General features: G+C 41.2%; 1 protein-coding gene across 1 annotated transcript in view; it reads left to right on the top strand.

Annotated features, from left to right (window-relative positions):
- Positions 1-24,500, top strand: part of UROC1 (urocanate hydratase 1) — a 36,117-nt gene that overhangs the window by 2,678 nt on the left and 8,939 nt on the right. Inside the window, exons 2-17 of the mRNA XM_074550595.1 lie at positions 3,722-3,852; positions 6,409-6,502; positions 6,953-7,012; positions 9,781-9,909; positions 10,577-10,638; positions 11,558-11,624; positions 12,188-12,331; positions 14,984-15,072; positions 15,534-15,596; positions 15,779-15,958; positions 16,458-16,555; positions 16,765-16,837; positions 17,905-18,026; positions 22,497-22,567; positions 23,478-23,576; positions 24,004-24,103. Coding sequence (XP_074406696.1) covers positions 3,722-3,852; positions 6,409-6,502; positions 6,953-7,012; positions 9,781-9,909; positions 10,577-10,638; positions 11,558-11,624; positions 12,188-12,331; positions 14,984-15,072; positions 15,534-15,596; positions 15,779-15,958; positions 16,458-16,555; positions 16,765-16,837; positions 17,905-18,026; positions 22,497-22,567; positions 23,478-23,576; positions 24,004-24,103 — 1,582 coding nt within the window. The remainder of the gene's footprint in view (positions 1-3,721; positions 3,853-6,408; positions 6,503-6,952; positions 7,013-9,780; positions 9,910-10,576; positions 10,639-11,557; positions 11,625-12,187; positions 12,332-14,983; positions 15,073-15,533; positions 15,597-15,778; positions 15,959-16,457; positions 16,556-16,764; positions 16,838-17,904; positions 18,027-22,496; positions 22,568-23,477; positions 23,577-24,003; positions 24,104-24,500) is intronic.

The following is a 24,500-nucleotide window of genomic DNA, read 5'->3' on the forward strand; positions in this document are numbered from 1 at the left end:
TGATTGCAGCATTCTGTGTTTCTGGGGCAGCATGAGCTCAGTAATGGCCCTGATGGCCCTGATGAGCCTCTCCTGAGGCCTCCTCCCACACCCTCTGCCCATAGGCTCAGGGGCTCCATTTAGGCTGAGGCCTGGGGGGTGGTCTCAGCTATGCTGGAGATGTTTTTGGTTCTGTTCAGGGTGTCCCTCAGCCATGGCCCTCCTGGGTCTGCTCTTCCTCCTGTGGGCTGACATTCCACTCTGAACCTCTCTGGGCATCTCTGTGCTCCATCTCTCCATGGTAACATCACCAGGCCTGGTTCTGACTTGCACTTCCAGCTTGTCCTGGGCCTGCAGGTCAGCGTGCTCTTGTCTGATGGCCAGCAGTGCTGGTGGGCCCTGGCTGCCATCCCTGGGCTGCTCTGCTCTCCTCCCTCAGGTAGCACAAGGTGGGTGAGCTGCCTGCCCTGGCTGTGCTGGCTCTGCTTGGGGAGCAGCTGGGGCCTCCTGCTTGGGCACATCTTGGGATGAGGAGCTGAAAACCAGAGCCTGTAAACTCATCCAGCACCTGAAGCTGTTCTTCAGCCTTCTGGTGGAAAAATGGAATGTTTGACCTTTATGATTTCTTTGCACATCCAGAACTGAGGCTGCTTCAATGAGTTTAACTGTGGTTTGGGCAGGGTGATGTATTAGCTCCTGTTTTGGGAATCTGGGGGATAAAGAACTTGGTAAAATTTTCACATCCATTTATGGCAATGACCTGTAAGAAATCTCCGTGTTTACTTCCCAGCTGAGCTGATTGAAACTGGGACCTATCAGGCAGAGTGATAAAATACACAATCTTACTTGCTGCTAGAGAATAGTGCCACCAAAGGTCCAGGGTCTGGAGGTCACTAGGCAGAGGATTACAGGTGGGAGGGAAGCACCATCCCCACTGGAAAAGGGGCAGAACTAAGGATGAAATTGCAGAGTTAAACCAGTCACTTCCTCTCCTTGTGCTCCCCTTTCCCTCAGTAAACAGAGACTGCAACCCTGAGTGTCTCAAGGGTCTTAAATTGCAAGTCCTGATGATTCATTTCAGAAAATGGAAATGAATGACATTCCTTCTGAAGAGGCTTCCTTCTGGCTCCTCAACAAACACCAATTAACAAACAGGCTGGTTTACTTGATTTCTCAAGAGAATACCCCAGCAAAGAAATTCACAGCTGATTGATTGGATTACATGGGCTGTCATGATTATATTTTAGCATTGAGAGGTCTAAATCTTGATTAAATAGCAGTAGAATCTTGTTATAATTTAAAAATTCTAGGGAGTATATAAAAAAAAGACACCCTAATAGTGATTATAGCTTAAACACAAGAACCAAATGCTAAATCCAGCTGGCAGATTTAAGAGGAAGACTTTTCATTTGCTTACATTGCACAGAGTTGAATTAAATCAGTAACTCAGCAAATTCAGAGCAGATAATTTTTTAAAACAGCCTATGAAACTCAGGATTATAACTGCAAATAATATTTTTGACACCAGTGAACTCTGGATCTGCTTTTTCAGAGGTACTGAGCGTGTGCAGTTTAAGCTTCTGTCAATGGAAGTTATGAAAAGGAAGATCACCTAAATATCAAATGCAAAAAAATATTCTGAATACCATGTGTCAGAGGTAAATAAATCCTTCTAAAAGGCTAGGATAATGGCTTTTTATTGTGCTTTAATGAAATATATTGTCTTCCCACAAAAGCATAATGATCAGCCTATTTGAATTTCCTCCTTGAGTGTCTTTCTCAGATTACTCCATTTATTTCTCAATAATGAATATGTAAAATTTTTCCCAATGCACATGGCCATTGCCCTTTCATAAAGCAGTCAGGTTTCATCTAAGCAATTTTGAGCACCCTGGCTCTTTTATTGAGAGATTGTTTCACGATACCTTACATTTAAATTCTTCTAATTTTGGGGCTACATTTTTTACAGGTAATTCACAGCAATTTATTTCTTTCCAGCATTTCCCTTAAGCTTCTTGCTTTGTCATTTATTCTGCAGTGAGACAGCAATCAAATATCACCTTTATTCTGGTCAGTTAAACAAGACATAGTCTTAATCCTCTTTTATAAGACCTCTATTGTCTGTGTAAGGTGCCATTCCCACACTTCATGTTACATTCAAGTTCATGTTTCATTAATGTTTGCATCATCAAAATTCAGGCTACTGATAATGTGTAACATTAATAGGATAGAGGCTCAGTCTAAGTGAATTTATTTGAAAATCAAAACAGATTTTTCTTGCTTGAATTAAATGGCGAAGAAAAATGTTTGCCCATCAGTTTCATTTTAATGCAAATAATATATTGATCAAAGACTGTGGGTGATCCTTGCCACAATGGAAGCCTTACAGTTCTTTGTAGCTCTCAAAGGCAGCCAAAATACCAGTGTTTGCCTGTTGGCTTTAGGGGTGCAGGTGATTTTATTTTTGCTTTAGAAATTTCTCATCTCTAGAACCCCCTGTGATGACTGCTCACCTCTGAGACTGACTTTGGAAATCCCTGTGTATTTTGTCATTGCGTGGATATAGGTGGTATTTTTGTGTTTATTAATAGCACACCCTTGAAAATCACTGCTTATCTAACTGGAAAAGAATGAAGTGGTATTAGAAGATGGAATTTGCATTTTCTCATCTGGTAAATAGATTTTTCCCCCTCATCATTTTGTGTGTGGAATGGCAATTCTAATTTGTAGAAGCAAACTTGATCTCTATCCTTTCCACAGCCATTAAAAAATCAGCCAAAGGAAGATATGAAATTCCATATTATTTGAGAATCTTTTCATGTAAAAGTCCTCTTTGGATGGTGCTGCCATTTGCCAGGGAACTTATAAGATCTTTGCATGAAACTGGCTATTTAAAGATGACAAAAATCTTTGTTCTCATTATGGTTTCAATCAAGTGAAACACAGAATACAGAGACATGCCTTAACAGGCTGTTACTAAAGATAATGATTTATTTATGGGTTCTTCCATGCAAAAGGACATATTGTACTTTGCAAACCATGGCTAATGTCTTTGAAGGCAATAGGGAGTGTGAGCCACGTAGTGTCATCTGCAGGATTTAGCTGAGTGCCTGGTAATCACTTTAGCTAATTTGGAAGTGATACATGTAACATCAATAAAATAATGGAACCCAACACCCTCTGCTATACATTACAATGCTAAATGGAGTGAATCTGCAATAAAACTTAGCCCAGGAACATCTTCATCTGGGAGTATGTCACATAACTCTGGGCCAAGGTCCTGTTTTGAATGGAAAGTACTGTAGGATCTTCAGTGTGTGGAGTTTAGGGATTTAGTTTTAAGGATTTCTGAACAATGTTTGCTTGGTATTCCAGTGCCCCGGCACTGCGAGAGAGAGTTTGTCTGTGATATTGATATATTATATATTGATAAGATTGAGCACTATTTACCAAATCCCCAAGGTCTCTCCATGCAGGTTTGGGGAGGCAGGTGGGAAGGGGATGGTCACACATTTACCCTAATTGAACCTACCAGGAAAGAGGCAGGTAGAAACACTTCAATAGGGAAGCAGGAATGAAGCTCCCCTGGTGTGAGCTTAGCCTTTTGCATTGCATTGTCCTTGCAACAGCTTAGGCAGGCTTCCAGCTGGGTCTGGTTAAAGTTCAGGGCCACCCACTTACCTCCATTTCTCTCCTACTTCGTTTTTCTCCCTTGTTTATTTGTGTGTGTGTTTTTTGGCAGCTGGCTCTGCGCAATGCCTTGCGTTATTTCCCACCTGAAATCCAGAAGAAGCTGGCACCAGAATTTGCTGAGGAGCTGAGGCTGTATGGCCACATTTACATGTACAGATTCTGCCCAGATATTGAGATGAGGTGAGGACTGGATGGTTCATGTTGTATTCAGCTGCCATTTGCTTGCCAGCTTTCTCCGGTGGAACTGACCTTTAGAGTGGCCTTGATGCATCCTAATTTACCTCTTGTAGAAGTTTTCATAATGTAATAATGAAGCTTATCTTCTGATAATTTGGATATTCTGTGTACTGCAGTGATTTCATTTCCAGGGAGGGTTACTGTGTATTTTGGGATGCTCCATGGGACTGGGAGGGAAGCAGAGTGTTCCCCTCTGGATTGGCTGTGGTGGGCCTCTGAGCAGTGTCACTGCTGGAGAGCTCAGTCAGCACAAAGGACTGAGCCAGGCTGTGTGTGGCAACCCAGCTTTGCCCCACACAGGGATCCCAAACACTCTGCCCCATGGCAGGGCTTGGTTTCCAGGGGCCAGTCATTACTCAGAGACCTCCAATGATAACCTTGACATCAAATTTGCAATAGTTCTGAGCTGGTGCCAGTCCCAGCTGAACCAAGAAGTAAGACCAGGTGAGTGGCTGGTTGGTTGAGCATGCTGTCAGAGCAGGGGAAGCTCTCTGGGCTTGAAAAGGAAGGCAGTGCATTTTTTCCACTGGGACCTTTAGGTGACCCTGGTGTGTAATAAGCTGTGCCTGTTGGTCTTGGACCATCACTTCATTCTAGGGCTGCTGGGTCTAATGTTTGTGAAGCAGAACAGATTTAGTGGGGGCTGCCAGGGGCTAGCTGCTTTTTTTAGACTGATTGATTCCTTTTTGCATCAGCAGGGGCCTGGTTAATGTCCATAGAGAAATCTGAATAAAGCAATAGAAAGCACTCTGATTTCCACAGACAACCATGTTTCTATGCTGTTCATTTTAGCCTGGGTGGAGCTCTTGCAGAATTCAGCTAAGGAGTGGAGAAATAGAAGACTATCTGAAAGTTTTTGCAGGGCTAGACTTCAGAGGACCCTGTACTAAACTACAGATGGTGACACCTTCCAAGTAGGCTTGGATGAAACACTCCAGCAGCTTGTTTCCATCACTGGCATCAGTGACCCTTTGACAACTTCAAGTATTTTTTTATTTTGTGATCATTTCACTGATTGTTTTCTAATAGATTGTTGTAGTCTCACTATGAGAAAATGCCTTTTGATCTCTGTAGTCTGAGAGTATTTGATTTTTGTTTTGTATGTCCCAGGGACCATGGCTCCATTTAAGTCATGTTCTTATGCCAGAGCACTCAACTGATGTTGGGTTTCTTATGCTCTGAGCAATATTATGTGTAAATATCTCTTCTTGATGAATTGGTATCATTCCACAGAAATGCTCTTTTATCAAGTTTAGAACAGCAGAAATCTTTAATTAAAAAAGCATTGTAGAAAAACTCAAAGGCTTTCCCTCCTGGTTTGGCAATGACTACAAGGCATTTGTTTTAGTACCCTGATGTAAAAAGCCAGGATAAAGTGCATGGGATCATGGGAGGAGCCCATTTGCTGAATCTGTGGAATATGCATTCCAGATCTTGGCTCATGAGCTGGACAGTGGATGTTCAATTATTTTTTTTGTCATTGGTACACTTCAGCCTGACCTTTTCAGTGTAACTTTCCCTGCACAAAGCAAGGGTCCAGCCATTGAAGATCTAAGGTCCAATAAAAGGAAGATCACTAGAAACCATGACAAAAGATCCTGTCCCTTTTTAGGAATTTTCAGCCTTGGTAATGATGATGTTGCTTGCAGAAAAGGAAGGACTAAAACTCTTCATCAGTGGTCTTACTTCCTTCTGGTGTCATTCCTTAGAGGCCTCAGCACAATTGTACTGAAACTTGTGCAGACACAGCAGAGAAACTCTCCCTGCCCTAAACAGCTACAGCATAAATCCAAGAGTAGGAGTTTCAGAGCAATTTGACACACAAACAGATGGGAGAGGAGAAGAAAACAATGAGATTATCACAGCAGGTGCATTAAGAACATCAGTGCCAGGCCACCTGAGCTGGGATAACTCTGAGGCTGTTTCCCATGCCTCACCTCTCAGCTTGTGGATGAGTGCATTTCAAAGAATACAAGGTCCATATTTCTCTAAACTAGTTCAGTCTTTGAGAGTTTCTTGGAAACTCTTTCTGAAACTCAAGCTGAGTAGTTTTTTTCTTAGATACAATCTTAAATAGCAAGGGTGGATGAGCCTGAAGGCAACTTCCAGTGGTGCTGCTTTCCTTGGCACTGCAGGGCCTGGCAGCTGTTGCAGAGGCTACTTCCACCACCCCTGGAAAAAATGCAGTTAAAGGGAATGAGCATTCTTGGCCACCACATTAATCAATTGTGATTAAATAATTCAGCAAATGATAAGCTTAATGCAATTTCTTGGTTTTGCTTAGTTCTGATAATAGTTAAAACCTGATATGCCTGTTAAGGTCCATATGTAACTTCATATCTGTGCATTTTTTCTTTACTCTTCCCCCCTGAATAAAAGCCTGCAACCCAGACAAGCCTGAGTATCCTTGGCATGCAGAGATATTTGAGTGGGGTGTGTTGTGCTGGTTGCTCTTGTGAGCTGGAGTTTTTCTTCTAAATTTTGTGCCTGCCCTTTCAGAGCTTACCCCATAGGAGAATACCCTTGCAAGACCAAATCAGCTGCTGCCATCATGCTGATGATCATGAATAACCTGGATCCCTCTGTGGCTCAGGTAAGATACAGTAACAGGAATCTGGATTCACAGGCAGCAGAAAATGGGCAAAATATTTCCTGTATGTTTTCTCACATAAATACTGAAAAATTTACACATACAGACACTGTATACAGGAGCTTGGTCACTGCCTGAGAGATACAGCTCAGGTCTTGGCACATTGCTTCTACAATTTATGTTGAAAGATTAGTGCTGATGCTTCCTGGGTCTTTGGAAGCTCATCCCAGTGACAGTGTTACAGTAACAAACACTTAATTTTGAAAAATAATTTTAATTTTTTGTTCTTAACTTATGCTTTTACAATGTTACTTCCTGATTTCAAGAACATAGAGAGTTTTGATGCAATAACCTCTAGAAAAGATTTATTACTGAGATAGCAAAAATAGCTCAGAGATACAGTAAAAGGTTTGGGAAAAGTGCTTGCCTTAATGTTGAATTGCCTTTTTTTAGTTTCCTCAGGAGCTGGTCACTTATGGAGGAAATGGTCAGGTCTTCAGCAACTGGGCACAGGTAGGACATTGCTGGGTTTGCAATTCACAGAGCCAGTTCCACCCTCCCCCACACACATTCTGCTCAGGCAGTTTGGGATCATTCTTGGCAGTTGTTCCCTAAAATACTCCAAAACATCCTGTTTGGGAAGGGGAATGCTCAGTTATGAACTGTGTAGATAGAGGGAGCTTTATTTAGCAAGGAGAGCACAGACAGCCCAACAGAAATCCAAACATGACACCATAAACACAGAGCTGTGTAGGATGATAAAAGGCCAGGTCTTTGTCTTTCTTTGATGCTTATGTATGGACCTGAGTATTTAGAACAGATAATTTTAGAGTCTAAATCTAGAAAAGAAAAAAATGTATCCTCTGTTTGTGGTACTTTTTGCAACATTTTTCACAAGTAGTGGAATAAGAAAAAGGCTTTGATTGAAGAATGTGCCATTCTGAGTCATTTTCCAAGTAAATCAAATTAGCTGTTAACATTTGTTCTAGTTCATGTTGCACTTAACTATGGACATTAGCCTCTACCTTCTAAGAAAAAAAGCCTGGTTTAAAGCCTCTCTAAAATCAGAGAATGTTTTAAATTGTATTTGTATGATCTGTTCTCTTTTATTAAAAAAGGTCAATAAATATACTCACTTTAGGTGTTGCAAAATGCAAATGAGAAATATTGTCAGGAGATCTTTAGAATCAGCAACATATTTAGAATTCTGTTTGCAGTGCAGGTTAGAATCAGCACAGGTAGGAAGCTGCATCCCCCTAGAGAGCAGCATCCCTCCTGGAGGCTGGGAAGGTCTTGAATTCTGACTCGAATTGGCAGAAGCTGGCCTAAGAAGGCAGCTTCTGTCATAAAGAATCACATATTCACCTTGCTGTGGCTTTATCTGAACCTGGCCTCTTCATTATTAAAGAGCCCAAGCAAAACTAATAGGTGAATGAAGTTCCTGACTTAGGGAAAAGAATGGATTCTTCAGTTTGCCATGGGGCTGAGTGACCTGGGATTTCTACCCAGTCTGGGATTTCTCATTTGTGGTTAAAGGAAAATTCATGTTTCAATTTCCTAATCTGGTAAATTTAATCTGGAAGTTAAATGGAAGCCTTAGGTAGATTTAGAGGCAAAACTATTCTGCCTTTATGTTTCAAAAAGAGGTACCATGGCAATGCTCACCATTTCTTTATTCTGTGCATTAATTAATAGATGCTAATTAACTATTGCCTGTTACCTATGAGTGTTCCAGCATTTCTGAGGTGAGAAGTGCCAGCAGTTTGTATATTGGCCTTAGGCAGCTGTTAGGGTGCAAGGTGAGGTAGAAGTGCTGCCAAAGTCAGAAATGTTATTTTCTCTTGTTCTCATCCAAGCCAGTCCTATGACTTGCAGTTGTTTCACAGGAGAGCAAACAAAACCTTTTTATTTTTGTTTACTTAGCGTAGCAATCACATGAATGATTCAGTTACCACAGAACATTTTATTCTGTTTGTGCTTGAAAACAGCACTAAAAAAAATTTTAAAATCCTAACATTGCAAAACTCACAGTAAAAAGGTTCACTTTGGTTTATATCATCCATTCAGACCTGTGCTTTCTTCTGGATAATTTCAAATGAAAGAATTATGTCCAGAGATAACTTAACAAGTCTTCCTCCTTGCTAGCTATGCCTTTCAATGCCAAAAGACCCATTTATCTTACAGCTCCTAGTTTTATTAGGATGTTTTTCCCAGACTGCTAGGGAGTTGAGAGTTCAGCACCTGTTCGGTCCTATGACGTGAATTCAATTATTCATCATTTTTCATAAACTAAACCATAAAAAGCAAGACAGTCACTTGACTAATTTTTTTCAGTTCAACTGAACATGCAGCTTGGGGAATTGGCTGTGTTAGATGGGACTGGCTTCAAATCTGTACAATTTTTAATTCAGATCACAGCCTCAGAACTCATGTGTCTATGTTTATTTGTCACTGATACTGCTGCCTCTTTGATCAGCAATTCTGGGGGGGTTTTTCCCCTCAAAATTTTGTCTCCCTACAGAAACTCTAGTTTCAAGTAATTGTTGAATTCCAAAATTGCACAGGGATGTTTCTCACAGGCCTAGTTGACACATGCTAGAAGTCCTGTGGAGTTTAATGGGCTTTGTCATAGACATGATGGATTGCAGTTAAATTTAAAGCCAAATTAGATGGTCAAAGTGTGCATTTTGGTATTAATCAAGAGTAACTATTGAATTATGCAGACAAGGCTGAAATACATTTGTGTATTCCAGGATGCATCCTCGATTTTCTTCTGTGTCCATAATGAAAGCTGTTTTTCTCCCTTGAGAAGAAAAGCTATTTCATTTTGAAGTGCACATTATAAAAACCATTTATTGCACTAGAACATGCTGAATTTCAGATTAGGATCAACAATAAGCATGAGTGTTTAATCACTTCTATAGGGAAAATTTTGCAGTGTTTCACTTTGGAAGGATTGCCAGAAAAGTGCCAAATACAAGTGGTTAATCTCAAGATAAAATTAGAATGGCTTTAAAAGTGAAGGATATCTGGGGTTTGTACTGGAGAAATTATTCTGGAACTTATTCAGACTTATGTTAGTTGCTGATTTGTGTTTCCTGGTGAGTGATATCCCTTAAAGGACTTTATTGAAAGCAAGAATGTGTTGAGAGCTCTGTTATTCCATATGTGGATGCACCTCGTTATCTCTATTGCTGCCTTCATTCTCCAAGATGAGCAGCTTCACAAAACCCAGGAAATGTAAGATGTAAAGTTCCTCTTTTCCTTGCTTTTCCTTTCAGTTCTGGTTGGTAATGCAGTATTTGTCAGAGATGACAGAAGAGCAGACACTGGTGATGTACAGTGGGCATCCCCTGGGGCTCTTCCCCAGCCACCAGCGTTCTCCTCGTTTAGTCATTACCAATGGCATGGTGGGTATTGGCATCTTGTCTTCTTTTCACCCCTATTCTGTTTCATTTTCAAGTGTTAGCTGAGTTAAAATATGATTTGTACTGTCTGAATTTGCTGCCACACAGGAGAATCTGGGGTCCTCATTCTGCAGCATTTTATTCCAGCACAACTGCTGTCACCTCACGGGTGCTGATCTTCAGTGATGGAGGGAACAACCTCCTCCTCTTTAGAAAACCTCTGTTCTGACTGAGTCTGAGACACTTCCTTGCCCCAAGGAGTTCATCTATGCTCACTCTGAAAGGTTTAAAAGCCCTCAGTAAGCAAACATGGTTATTAATCAGAGGCTCAGATATCTGGACTGCTTTGCTTGGAAGGCAGGGTGGCCAAGTGGAAATGCTGGTTCCTTGCCAGTCTCTTGAGCCATTCAGTATCCATTCCCCTGCAGGTTGGTTTTGTGGCTGGGGAACTGCTCTCCTTAAAACTTGTGTGGCAGTCACAGTGCCAGGAAGACTGGACGTCCTTTTTTCTAATGCTAGAATACATGAAATAAAACACCTGGATTACTCCTCCTGTTTCTAATGCTTTTCTGCTTAACTACAGAAATAGTTAAAGAAATTTAGGCCGTTTAAAAGACCTGCTTAAATCTCTAATTTACTTATGTGGATTTTATTTTGGTTGTTTTCTTAGGTTATTCCCAACTATTCCTCCAGAGATGAATATGAGAAGATGTTTGCTTTGGGTGTAACAATGTAAGAAGATAGCTCACTATTAAAATCTATCAAATATTTGACTAAAATATAAGTCAGACATCAAGCAGTGACTGGTTAAAATTTTCAATGGAAATGCATTTCAAGTGTGCTGTATGAAGTACTGATGCTGCAAAGCATTAATGCACACTTAAATGGAATTACTTCAGAGTTTGAGTTATGTTCAGCCACATATATATGGATGTAATTGAGGTCTGTTAGGATTTAATATTGGGTTTATGTGTGAAGCTTGGCTGAACAATAGCCTAAAGTCTTAATTATAACCCACTTAAGGCACTTGCTAGTTCTAATTTTCAGTGGTTGTTTTGCAGTCTATGGAAAACACAAGTTATAAAACATTCTTTCATGCTAAAAGAAACTTTGAAGTAGAAAGTGATAATTTTTTAATGATTTTTATGTACTCTTCTACTGTTGATGAGCACAAGATTGTCTTTCTTTTGTGCCCCAAGGACAGAATAAATTAAAACAGCCAAAGAGCTGCCCTGCTTCTCTGGGAATTTAGTACGAATGTGGTCAACCATTCTGGGCAAAAAGCTTCCACAGTGTCCCTGTGTCTGAGAGGCAGGAGTGCACTGAAACCCAATGACACACAGATTCTAGTGAGGTGAAAATGAGTGTCCTTTGGTCCCAGTCGCTGTGTTGAACACCAAGATTAAATTTACACTTGGGTTTTGATCCATGCATTTTTGAACTCCATTTAATGAGCTAAACACTCCTCCAAAAATATGTTGATGCATTGCTAATGGTAAAACTCCAAGTTGAGAATTTGGTAGCAGCAGACCTTTAACAACAAAGTGAAGCACAGAGGGTTTTTGTTGTACTAGAAACACACGTGGACAAGAGCAAGTGCCACTCCTGGCTGAGCAATGTGTGGTGTCACTGTGCTCCTTGCTGTCCCCAGGTATGGCCAGATGACTGCAGGGAGCTACTGCTACATTGGGCCTCAGGGAATCGTCCATGGCACCGTGGTAAGGAACTGGGGAAAGCTCTGGCAGCACTCTTGGAGGAGGATTTCTCCCCTGGTGGCTGGCTGTGGGAGTGGGTTGGGTTACTGTGAGAGGAACTTCTGGCTACTAAACAACTTCTCACTGTCCACTCCACAAAAAATTAATTTTTCACTTAGATATGTCTTATCCAGAGCACAGACTTGAAGGGATTTGCAACCAAGGTCTCAATCTGAGCTCATATTCAGCTACAATATGTGAAGTATGAATTGATATATGTGTTTTATATATGTGTTATATGAAAACATTTCTTGGCTGTTTTTCCTAGCTGTCCTTTGCAGCCACCCTTAAGTCTCTATTGCAAGAGCAGCATGTTGGGAAGCACTGATTATTTTATTTCATGGTGAGAGAAATGAGCATAATGAGGACAGATGGTTCACAACACCATTTTGAAACATATTTCCTTCTTCAAGAATTAAAGTGTTTTGTGGTGCTGATGACCCCAGAGTTTCCAAGTCTGTTTGCTGAAGGCACAGAAGCTGTTTAAATGCCAGGGCTGCTGGTGATGCTGTGTTTGTTGTGTGCAGCTCACAGTGCTGAACGCAGGCCGGCGGTACCTGAGGGCTGAGGACCTGTCTGGGAAGGTGTTTGTCACCTCTGGCCTTGGAGGGATGAGCGGGGCCCAGGCCAAGGCTGCAGTCATTGCTGGCTGTGTGGGCATCATTGCAGAGGTGAGAGCAGTGCTGCCATTCTGTCTTCTCATGCTGAGTCAGAACCCCCATTCTGATCTGACAGGTTCCTGAACTAATCCTGACAAACCAAACTCAGAAAATAGTCAATTTTCTAAGCTATGTCTCTTTTTCCCATTACTGAACGTTTTTCACTGATTTTCTACTCTCCATTCATTCATTCATTGGATCAGACTGTGAAGATATGGACTTAGAATTGCTTCACAAATGATGCAGAATGATGCTGTCAGAGGAGCCATTTGAACATTTGGAGTGGGAGCTTGGCTTTCTCAGCTAAAGTCATTTATAGCCAGTTAGCTGGGAAACCTCTGCTGTGGGCATGTCACATTGCATGGAAAGAATAAGAATATCACAATCTGACCCATTTGAGTTACAATTAAACTTCAAAACATAGTGAGTCAGACTGCCCATGTCATGTGCAGTAACCTTGGCTGCCTCAGGTCTTCCATGGAAGGCTTGGGCTTCATCAGCTTTACGGAAAGACTGCAAAGGTGGTTTTGTTAGCACCTGGGTTTGCATCTTTGAGATCTCATCAGGTACTCCCTGCAGATAAAATAAATTTATTCAATTTACTATTGAATAAATTATTAACAAATAAATTATCTTTATTCAGACTTCTGTCATCGTCGTCTTTCAAATGCTGGAATACAAAGGAAAGATTTCAGTGAATGCCATTCACAGTCATCCTTTGTACTTTTCATCTCTATGGCTGCAGATGATTTTGTTCAGGAGACTGAATTTTGCCTGGTTTTTATCTCCTGTGAGATGATCCTTGTCGGAAATGAGTCTCAGGAGCACATGTGGATAGCTATATATATGTACATATTATTTATTTAAGGAACTATTTATGCAAATGACATTGAATTGTGCAAGAGATCATTTTGTCAGGCAGGGCTTCCGAAGCCCTGACAGAAGGGATTAGTGCTGCAAGTATTTTACCTCTCTTGTTTGACAGGAAGCTGATTGTAATTTTATTAAATAATGGTGTGGAGGGCCAGATATCTCCTCTGAGCTGCACTGGGCTCTCTGGGATTACACTGGAGCCAGCATTAGCTCATCCTCTTCATGCAATTTTTTTAAATTACTGAGATGCTGATCCAAAAATGAGCATATTTTTGAAAGTGTGGTTCAAAGGAACTGAGTTTTCTTGATCCAGCAAGTCTAGAAAGACTAGGAATGTCAGAAGGAACTAAAGTAAAATATTTAGGATGTGGTAGCATTTAAATGGATCTGATCTGTATTATGTGGGGATTTAAGTGAACCCAATTCCTGTAATTCATACAGACCACTTAATATTTTTCCTCCTGTGCTGATTTAAATATCTCAGAAGAAGCTGTCCCCCATGGCATCTGACTTTATTGAATAATTCCATTGGCAGTGACACTGTTATTGTCATAATCCGGGGTTTGGGAAGGATAGTCTTCATTACTGATATGAAAAAATGATGGATGGTGTCCAATGCTAAGAATAATTGGGAAAGAAAAGGTTTCCTGGTGTTCAAGCAACTCCTGAATACAGAATTTATTTAATTTGCATATAAATACCTTCTTAATGAGAAGGAATTAAAATGATGGGGGAAGATTATAGAGAAGAAAAAAATGTTTTAATGAAATACTAGAAGATGCTCAGGTCATGTGTTCTCATGCACACACATCACTGTGGGGGGTTTAAATCTGTTGCTACCACAGAATATGGGTTTAAATTAATTTTGCCTCTTGCCTTATGCCACTGATAGCTCATTATAAATGTATTAATGATGTGCAAGCTTGTATATTGGACCATTGATATGGAATTTGTGCCAAAGCCTCCATCGTTTGTCCATCCATTTATATTTTTATCCAGCTGTCCCTTAGGCATGTACACACTGGCACACACAGGAGCTGAGCCCAGGAGAGAGCACAGATTTGGGATTGAGCTTGTTTGGAACTTCAAAGTTCAAGCAAGAGGGAATTAAAGACACAGTTTGGTTTTGCTCTGTGCTATTTTTCAGTGGCATTAGGCAGCTGGGACAGGAAAATGCTTTCCTTTTTTCTTTCCATATTTGGTTGAGGTTTTCGACCAGCAGTCCAAGAACAAAAGTGAGGGTTAATTTTATTCAACAAACCATAGCTTCACCTTGGGCAGCCTGGCAGAAATGTCTCTCTAGGCTGATCAATGAAAATAGTTTCTTAATTTTATTTTCACAAAAAATAGCCAGATTTGAAAAATAGATTTGAAACATTTTTGTCTTTTAACATAATCATGAAAAGAAACAATAGGAATACTTAATGCCTGTATTAAGTATTAATACAATTATACAATAATACAATTATACAATCTTATACAATTACAATGATAAATTTAGATTAATAAAATATTTCGGGAAGTGATGTATCAAAAAATTCTATTTCTTGCTTTGAGCCTGGAGTGAAAGAGAACAGAAAGCTTAAAAAAATCAGAGGTGAAAAATAAGCATTTGAACAATAGTTATATATATAATTATATCTTTACTATATATATGTATAACTCTAGGTAATAGTAGGGCTGTTCCCTTTATTTTTTGTTACTTTTTTCTGCAGGATCATTGAAGAACTAAAGGTAAAAATGACTGCATGGGGGAAACAGGAGTTTTAAGATCTCTGCTGTTTCTCTTAGGTTGATGAAGCAGCGCTTCTGAAACGCCACAAGCAGGGGTGGCTGATGGAGATCTCTAACAACCTGGACCACTGCATTGCTCGCCTTAGGTATGACTTGTAACCCAACTCTGTGAGTTTTGCTCTGCTTCCTAACCCTGCACTCACATCTTTCTGCCCTGTGCTATTGTAGGCAGACAGGAGGGGCTGAGGGGCACCTCTTCTCATTCCAGGTCTGCTTTGGAATGTGCATCCACCTTCCCAAGCTGCAGCAGCCTGTATTAGTGACTACTAATGCTGCACATCATTTGTACATGTTAAACGTGTCTTCGTTTAGTTTCATGAATATGCATGGAGCAATTACAACTAATGTTACACTTGCAGCATCACTCAAGCTTTGTGGAATCTGTGATTAACAATTATGTAAATGTTGAAAGATTTGTTTCTGAGATAAGTGTTGAAAACAATATACAGCTTTTTTTTTTTTCTGGGTCTGATTCTGTATGTGATTTGTACATTTCAAGGTAGAATGAGTTGCATTTTCTTTAAGCAATCTTTTTATTATTTTCTAGAGAAGCAAGAAAGAATAAAATTGCCCTCAGTCTGGGTTACCATGGGAATGTGGTAGATCTGTGGTGAGTAGTATGAGTGGATAATGAGTGCATTAATGCTCTGGCTTTTTGGTCAAGGTGGAATTAATTCCCAATCTTGGAAGAGACATTAAATATAGTGCCAAGTACGTTACTCTAGATGCTCATGGAAATGTGCTGTCAGAAAGGAGATCTTTACCCTTGTGTTCATTTTCTGTCCTCCCTAGGGAGAGGTTGGTGCATGAGCTGGACACAACAGGAGAGCTGCTGGTGGACCTGGGCTCTGACCAGACCTCCTGCCACAACCCATTCAATGGGGGGTACTACCCAGTGCAGCTCAGCTTTGAGGAGGGGAAGCAGCTGCTCTCCTCCAACCCAGGGAAATTCCGGACACTGGTACAAGAGAGGTGAAGGTTTTGATCTTTCATCTTCATAACCTTTGGGTTTAGCTGCTCTTCAAGCCATGCAGTCAGGGGGTACAGGCCACTACTGGAAAGAAAGGGTAGTTTGGGCCAAGGTAGAGGCCAGAACACTGATGTTCTGTTTTTCAGTTTTTTCTCTGCTTGCTTTGTGAGCTACTTAAACTGTTCTGCAGTTTTGTGCCAGCTGGTTTTTGTTATCAGCTTCCATCCCCAGAGTTAGTTGTGTTGCTTGGCTGAAAGATAGGAGTGACACCTCTTTGCTATTTAAGTTTTCCCAGTGACTGTAAATCCCTTCAGGATTTGGGGATAGCAGGTGCTACAGAGACTGAAAGCATCTCAATTGATGGCCTGTGGGTTATGTCTGAATTTATCTGGGGTCTTTCCATTCCCTCTGCCTCCTCCTACTCCCATGCCTTTGGTTAGTTAATGATATTATCCTTTTTCATATTTTATCAAGAATAATTGTTTTCCTTCTTTATTTCAGTCTGAAGAGGCATGTGGCTGCCATTAACAAACTAGCTGATAAGGGCATGTTTTTCTGGGATTATGGCAATGCTTTTCTCTTGGAAGCTCAGAGAGCTGGTGAGTAGATCCTGGAATTGTAGGTGGAAAGGAGGAGAATCCTACATGCATCTTCTCAGCTGTGTATGTTAAGTAGGACAGGGTTGGCCACTGTAATTCTAATCTTTAGTCCTTCTTTCTCTCTTGCTCTTTGAGACCCCTGACCCTCCCTGGCTTACATTTTATAGTTTTCCTCTGTCAAGTGACTGACTATTACAATTCTTTTATAGGTGCTGATGTTACAAAAAAAGGAGCAAATAAGACAGAATTTCGATATCCTTCCTATGTTCAGCACATCATGGGGTATGTTGGGCAGAGTTGGGAGTATGCTGAGTACCTTGTGCCTCCCTCTGTTCAGAGGGAGAGTACTGCAGAGATTAGTACAGACTGACAGTGATCTGCAATGATAAATGATCAAAAGGAGGCAACAGCAGTAGAAAAATGGCTCTCACAAGTGTTATGCCAGAGTTAGTGTAGGCTAGCCACTGTCACACTTTTATGTGAGTATCTGCATTTTGTCTTTGCATGACTTTTCCTTAAGCAGTTCTGCTCAAGAAGAGCCAGGTCACGGCCTCAAACTGTGACTAGAGGCAACTTCACTTCTAAGTGCTAAAAACTAAGGGTTTGTCTCTTCAGAGCAGTAGAGATCAATCCAAATCATCCAAGCCTTATATGTGCCCTGAAGTTAAAAGTATGATGGAAACAGGACACTCTTCTGCCCATGTCACCAGCTGTGCCTCTTAACCACACTGTGCATTGCTGCTTGTGGAAACAGCTGAGCTCAGGAGATCTGCTCAGGGACTGGATTTGTAACTCATTTTCCTCTGACTCATGCTTAGCTTGCCTATGCCATGTGAATAAGAGCCTGAGCACAGGGTAAGGCCCCAACCAGATTAGATCTTTTCTTCCGGCCCTCAAGCGAAACGTGCCCCACTATTGTACATAAACAATGTGGACAGCAAATGAGTCTGGGCTCAGGCACCCAGTTAGAACCTGCCCTTGTCTGACAGTGCAGATGCACTCAGGGTTGGCCTGGGTTAAGGACACCCAGACCAGGCAGCAGGGAGAATATATTTGATGAAACAGAAGGAAAGCTGCAGTTCATCTGATGATGCACTTGATTGAAATGTCCAACATGACTATCAGAATTCTGGCCTGACTATACTTTGATATACCAATGGATGGCTGCATGAAACCCCACTGTTTAATTTCTCAGCTAATGGTCCTTGATGCTTCTGTTTAGATTAGTGCACTGAAAATGTTTCAAATTCTTCCGTGTCCAGCTAATGAAAGAAAGAGCACTGCTAGCAGCCAGGATAAATAAGGAAAGAATTTCAACTATCTCTTAATGAAACATATTCTCTTCCCAGGGACATTTTTTCCCTGGGATTTGGGCCATTCCGCTGGGTTTGTACCTCAGGTGACCCACGGGACCTTGCTACCACTGACTCCATTGCCATGGCAGTGCTGGAGGACTCCATCCGCCAGGGAGGTGAGAAATCATCCCACTCCCCACCTGGGGGCTTTTGAGAGAACAGGAAACCCAGAGCTGGAATGTGTGCTGGCTTTTGGCTGAAAACATGGAAAGCAGGGCCTTCAGGTTCATGTCAGCAGGAAGTCTTGCTGCTGTTTAAACTCCTAGTAGAAGTGCAGCCTGAACAGAAAACCACCAGAGATGTTGATCCCAAAGCAATTCTGGCTAAGAGCTTTTCTATTTGTTACAGATGTTTTTAAACTTTGTTGCCTTGATACCTTAAGGCAATCAGTATTTTTCAGCATCAGGTCTCCAAGAGTAATTTAAGGACTCAAATTGCTTTGACTCATTTACCTGTCTCACAGGTAAATGAGGTATAAAAACCTAGGGAAGCTTTCAAAAGTTTAGCAAGGAGATCAGTGACAGGAAACCCAGGTTTCCTGGGTGTGGTGCTCCATCCAGTGTCATTTTTTTGTGATTACAATTTTGAGATCTTTTTTGTCATTTGTTAATAGATTGGCAGCTATTTCTACTGACTGGTGGAACCAGTTTGGAACACCTGCATGGCTCTCTGTGCTACTCTAGGATCTAGGAATTGCACTCTTCCACATCCCTGAAACTGGGCTATTGCTGATATCCCCTGCTTATGAATGGAACTGAGACAAAGCTAATTTTGTGTCAGCAAACATTAATCCTGGTGTCCCAGGATGGAGAGGAAGGCCCTACCCCTTTGCCTACCCTTGCACTTACCAAACAGTAGGGTCAAAGCCTTGTCACTGTCCCCAAGCGCTGAAATCCTCAGCTCTTCTGTTTTGAGCACCAGATTTTGTGCTTTCCAGAATCAACAACATAATCCTTGAATTCTGAGGAATTCTTCCAGATCAAAAGGAAAGGGATCAGAAACCCAAACCATATTTTGAGAACAAGAGCTTAATGATTTTTTCCCTGGTAATATTGAAATACTTGTTGCTTTTTTCATGACAGACATAGAAATACAAAGAGGAAGTGTGGAAATTTCGAATGCTCTCCTGTTTGTTCAGGAACAATAAGCACTGGGAGAACCTGGGTGGTATTTTTGTAAAGGATGTACCATGTTCAGATGTCTCTCATTTGGAATAAATCTACTCTTCTCATGATGTAAGGCTGATGTCCAGCCTCCTTTTCCTCCCAAGAGGTGAATTATTGGTACAGTGGGTCTGACCTTGCAAGGTCCTTGGTTCTGTCTATTCTCCTGATCTTTCCTTAGGAATAATTTTCAAGAAATACCACTGGAGAATGAGTTGCATTTAATGCAGAAGCAGCACATTGCAATAACCCAGATGTGCCTAGTCTGTTCTGTGGGTATTGAAGCTTCCATGTTTTTAAGCCTGGTCCCTTGGTTTTATTGAAGGGAGGGTGAAATCCATTACTGTACTGCTGGATCTGTCTTCAGAAATCTGCAGTAATTTTTCTGCCATGCACTGCAGATTCCAGAAATCTTCTCTCAGGACTGAACCATTGTATGACCTTTGGATGGTTTGCATTGCAAGGCTGGGAAATAATTCAGTTATTCTGTGCATAGGAGTATGTGGGTGTTTATATAGATGTAATGTAAAGCTGGGGAGAGAAATCTCTTGCACAAACAAAAAGCATTGAACAATTGCTTGTATATTCTTAATTTAAATGAAAAAAATTGCACATAAAAAATCCCAACAGGTGAAAACAGGCTTAAGGGCAAGATTACTATTTGATTTGTTGTTAAATTTTACAGGACAATGGGAATTTGATTAATAGAGAAAGAAAAACAATTTGATCAGAAAATAGACATTCATGCATATATATTCTTGAATAATCCACTTGCTATCCACTTTTTATGAAGCCTGGGTTTGGACCAAATTTTAGGGTCTGGATAGCCTCATACACATACATATCTGAAATCTGAGCCTACCTTTGAAATTTATGAAAGAATCTGTTCTACAAACTTAGTAAAAATTCCATAGAACTGAACTCTGTTGCATTCCAAGTCTAAACTTTTAATTTGGCCTTCAGTCCACTGTTAACCATTCTTCTTTTGTGGAGATTAATTTCTTTCAGGTTTTGTGAGATTTATGTAATTTTATTATCTCCTTCTACTTCTAAGCTACCTGAGCTTTTAAAAGGGCCTTTGCATGAGAGATGCAGCACTGATGATTGGGGTGTAACTTGTTTTAAACTCTGTGGTAGTTTGAAGGCTGAGCTGATGCAGAACAATGTAAATCTCTCTGGGGGAGCCAGTCTCTGTGTTACTTGGGACAGTTCCTCTGAATACGCAATGCTTTTCAGTATATTTTAAACCCTAGGTGTGTACAAGGGCCCATGAAATAGCAGAAGCAATATAAGTGCTTGCCTGACTTCAAAACACATTCCTGTTGGGATGGGAAGGTGGAGGCAGCAGTTAAGCAAATGAGATAGATGGAGTTACTATAAAGTTAAAGTCTTTCTAAAAAAACAAAATTGTGAGATTTTTTCAATTGCAGGAAATAAGACTAAATCAAAGGGAGTATTCACCACTTCCCCAGGGATAACTGATGAAATTCAACTGTTTATTGGGGCTGGCTGTAAGGGACAGATGTGCTGTGTTGGGATAGGTCCTTGTAGCCAGTATTCTCATCTGACTTCTCTTCTGTAGATCTTTTCCTCTGTAAGATCTTTTCTGTAAGTCTGTGCACTGTGAAGTATAAAGTATGCTAAGTATTCTCTGATAGAGCTTATAAAAGTGATGAAAAGGAACCCATTCTCTGTTTTGGTTTTGTTTTGTTGGGTTTTTTAGAGATATTTCAATGAACTCCCATTACATATCTATGGCAACCTAAGTGAACAGTGCCCATCACCTTCTACAGGCTTCTTCCCTAAAACTTCTGAGTGGCAGCACAATCCTATTAGGACAGCACTAGCAGCTGTTTCATCTTTCACTCCCTGCAAAGTGAAGTGCTGACATGTTAATCCTCACTGAGAGTTTAGGAGCTATCACTTGGAGCCAGCCCCTCAAGCACTGACAGGTCTCTTTAGGATCATTAAAGCTCTTGGTATGGAAGGCCTGCCTCTGCAGGAATGAGCATATTTTTCATTTCCCTTGAACAATGAGTTTAACACAGGTTCACTGTAAGCTTCTAACACTTTCCTCTTTCCTTTTTCTAGTTTTACCCTGCCTGACTGCTGTCATACTGCCTAGTGCAGCAGCAGTAGCCCAAACACTGTTCTCAGGGACAATTTCAAGTTAGCAGTGTGCAGTTTCTCCAGCTTGACTTTGAAGCACAAGTTATCTGTATGGTATAATTTGCCATGAAAAGGGGTGAGAGCTGGAACGTAACAGAGAACATTCTGTCTTGGCATCTGCAGAGATGATTGCCTTGAAGCTCCAGGGCATGAACAGGTCCCTGTGCTGTCCCTCAGCTGAGCCCTGGGAGCTGAGTGTGACTCTCAGGGCAAGCTAATGTGACACAGCTTAGCCCACAGAGAGAGAGCTTACAGACAGTAACTTCTTCAGGCACTGTAAGCCCATCTGAGCTGTAAAACCTCCTAAATGAGGACAGAAAAACACCTCTGTCCCATTACTTACCCCTTATCCCTTTTGTGACTCACTACAGATGGTGCTGGGCCTCTGGAGGCAGCTGATTGTGCTGAAGTCACCATGTGACTGATATGTACCATATTTCACTGTCTTTCACTTGAAATATTTTCTTGTTCCTTTTTAGTTTGGCTGATTGAGATGGAATGAGACAGATAGAAATGAAAAGAGAAGCTGTAGAATGCTAACATATAGAATTTAATATTATATATGTAATATAATTGTCTTCTTAGGTAACATATACATCTAAGCAAGGTGTAGGGTGGATTTATGTATAAAGTAAACCCTGAATAATAAATTTTCTGGTGCAGTTTTTGTTCCATAGAAATGTGGGGCAACAAACCTCTTCATTGGATAAAAGGCTTCAATTTTATCTTGGTACACGTTGTACAGAATAACTGCTGTGCTGTAAATGTGTCCCAGATATGGTGTTCATTGGTAAGTGTGTGTTGCAAGCTGCTTCTGAGAACTTCTGCTGGCTGCCTCAAAGGAGTTATTCACTATGTGGTACAAGACTGGATTGCAGTACCCAATGTCATGGAGTTTGATGAAACAACTAATTTAGCAAAGATTAGTAGTAGATTGGGATTAAGTAGGCAGTAAAACAGGTGACCAAAAATGGATAGTACATGTAAACCATATTTCATTTTAATTTAGTTTGCTGAACATCCAAATGGGAGTTACCATTCCAGCTGTGCCCTGAGTGGCATCCTGTACCTTTCTCTAAATAACAAAGCAGTTGCTGCATCAGCTGCACAGAGAACTTTATACAGCATTTCCTATATGCACTCTTGTATCTGAGAGCACAGTGTGACTCCCTAGTGCTGCCAGATGAATTAAAGTAAATTTAGAACATGTTGCATTAATTTCAAGCTGTATTTTCCCTTGTTTTCTCTCCCAAGTGAGCACATCTGTGAAGCAGCAGTACCATGACAACATCCGCTGGATTCGGGAAGCCGGCAGGCACAGCTTGGTGAGTGCACAGCCTCCTGCAGCAGATGGGCTGCTCCTGGAACTGAGGGCTGGGGGGAAAAGCAGGCATGGACAGGAGTGAAAACACAGTCTGTAGCTCTTGGGGCTGACAATTGAAACCCTTCTCTTCACAGCAGGATTTTAGGATGAGCTGAAGCAGCTCTTCCCCTTCACTTTCTCATCTGGAAATGTTAAAATAATCCAGCAATATCTACTCTTCTATCTGGAGTGAAACATATCTGTGATTCACCCTCCACCCCAGTTGTAACCACCTTTCTTACACAGTGCTGTTCAAAATATTCCGCTTGGCATGGCTGTGGACCAAGCCCCTCACAGGTGCAGTTCCCAAGCCCTTTCCCGAACAGGAGACAGGATTGAAGAGCTGCCATCCTTCTGCCCTGTGGGAAGCAGGACACCAGTGGATCATCCTTTGGTTTCCTTTTTGGGCAGGCTCTCCCTGTGAAGCCAACAAGTGATGCTGTAGAGCTCATTTGTGCTCTCCCAATCTGGAAGCACAGCAGAACTGTTCAGGACAGATGTTCCTTGCCACATTTCATTTCTCTTCCAGCCCACCATCTCCAGTTCCAAACCTCTACTTCTCAGCTGCTGGTTAAGGGATTTGTTGATAGGGGGATTATAGCCTAGCAATCAGGTTAAATTAAAAAGTGGAATTTACTGGGCAGTGGCAGCTGAATACAGAAATACATCTCATGGATTGTGTGAGTGAAGATAAAACTAAGTTCAAAGAGGGTTTTTAATTTTTTTTTTCTGGAAGCTGGGTGTTGGTGAAGAAATAATCTGCACTTTCTTCTTTGGAAGGAAAGGGTTCACTCCTGTGACTCCATTCATCTGGGACCTGAAGATAAGCCAGTGGCAGAGAATCTTATCCCTCTGTCACTTTTCTCTTCCAGGTCGTTGGCTCTCAAGCCAGAATCTTGTATTCTGATCAGAAGGGTCGTGTGTCCATAGCTGTGGCTATTAACAGAGCCATTTCTGAAGGGAAGATTAAGGTTTGTCTCTTTTGTCTTGATTTGCTCTGCTAATTGTGTTTAATATCTGAGGCTGGGGAGGCAGATGAAAGGAGAAAGCTTCAAGCACTGAGAGCAGCAGAAGTGTTTGTCATTCACATGGGGCCAGTTCGTGTTAGAGCTCAGTCCTCTCTGCCTGACACCACTATTGTGCTCTGCCGCAGGCGAGAGATGGGTTTAGAAACTCTGAAACTGTGTTTTGTGATGAGACAGTCTAATTTTCTGTTTGGGCACCTACAAGCACAACATATCATTCTGTGATTTGCAGAGAGCACAAAGCAGGGACTGTAACTCCTTAGCAGGGCCCCAAATATGAAGACTTAAGATAGAAGTGAATTGAACAGATAATGGTCCTCAGTAGCAGCATCAGTCTGAGGTATTCCACTGTCTTCTCCTTGGCTTTTTCCAGGCTCCAGTGGTCCTCAGCAGAGACCACCACGATGTGAGTGGGACTGACAGCCCTTTCAGGGAAACATCCAACATTTATGATGGATCAGCCTTTTGTGCAGGTCAGTGCAACAGCTGAGGCCTGTCTGCCTGGGCCAGTAAGAAAATGGCTTTAAAACAGAAATAGCTTTTTTTTGTATGCAACATTTTTTAAATGTTTTTGTTTAAAAAACACCCTTTAATCCAAATTAATCAGATTTCCTGAGAAGCTTTATGGGATTTAACAATACAGACATGAATGTGGAGCTGGTTACATGGGAAAGGTCCTGAACACTGCTGGAAATTTCATGAGAGTGCACCAGATGTATCTGAGTGCAAATGGAGAGGAATCTCAGAGGACTGTATCTTCTGTTTGATTTTAATTTGGAATCTCACTATTTCAAACAGGTGATCTGATTACAGCCTGATTTCCTTGGAATCCACAAACTCAAAATCAGGTCTATAATAATATTTTGCTGA

The sequence above is a fragment of the Zonotrichia albicollis genome, chromosome 12 (genome assembly GCF_047830755.1).
Source record: "Zonotrichia albicollis isolate bZonAlb1 chromosome 12, bZonAlb1.hap1, whole genome shotgun sequence".
In the NCBI taxonomy this organism is placed as follows: domain Eukaryota; kingdom Metazoa; phylum Chordata; class Aves; order Passeriformes; family Passerellidae; genus Zonotrichia; species Zonotrichia albicollis.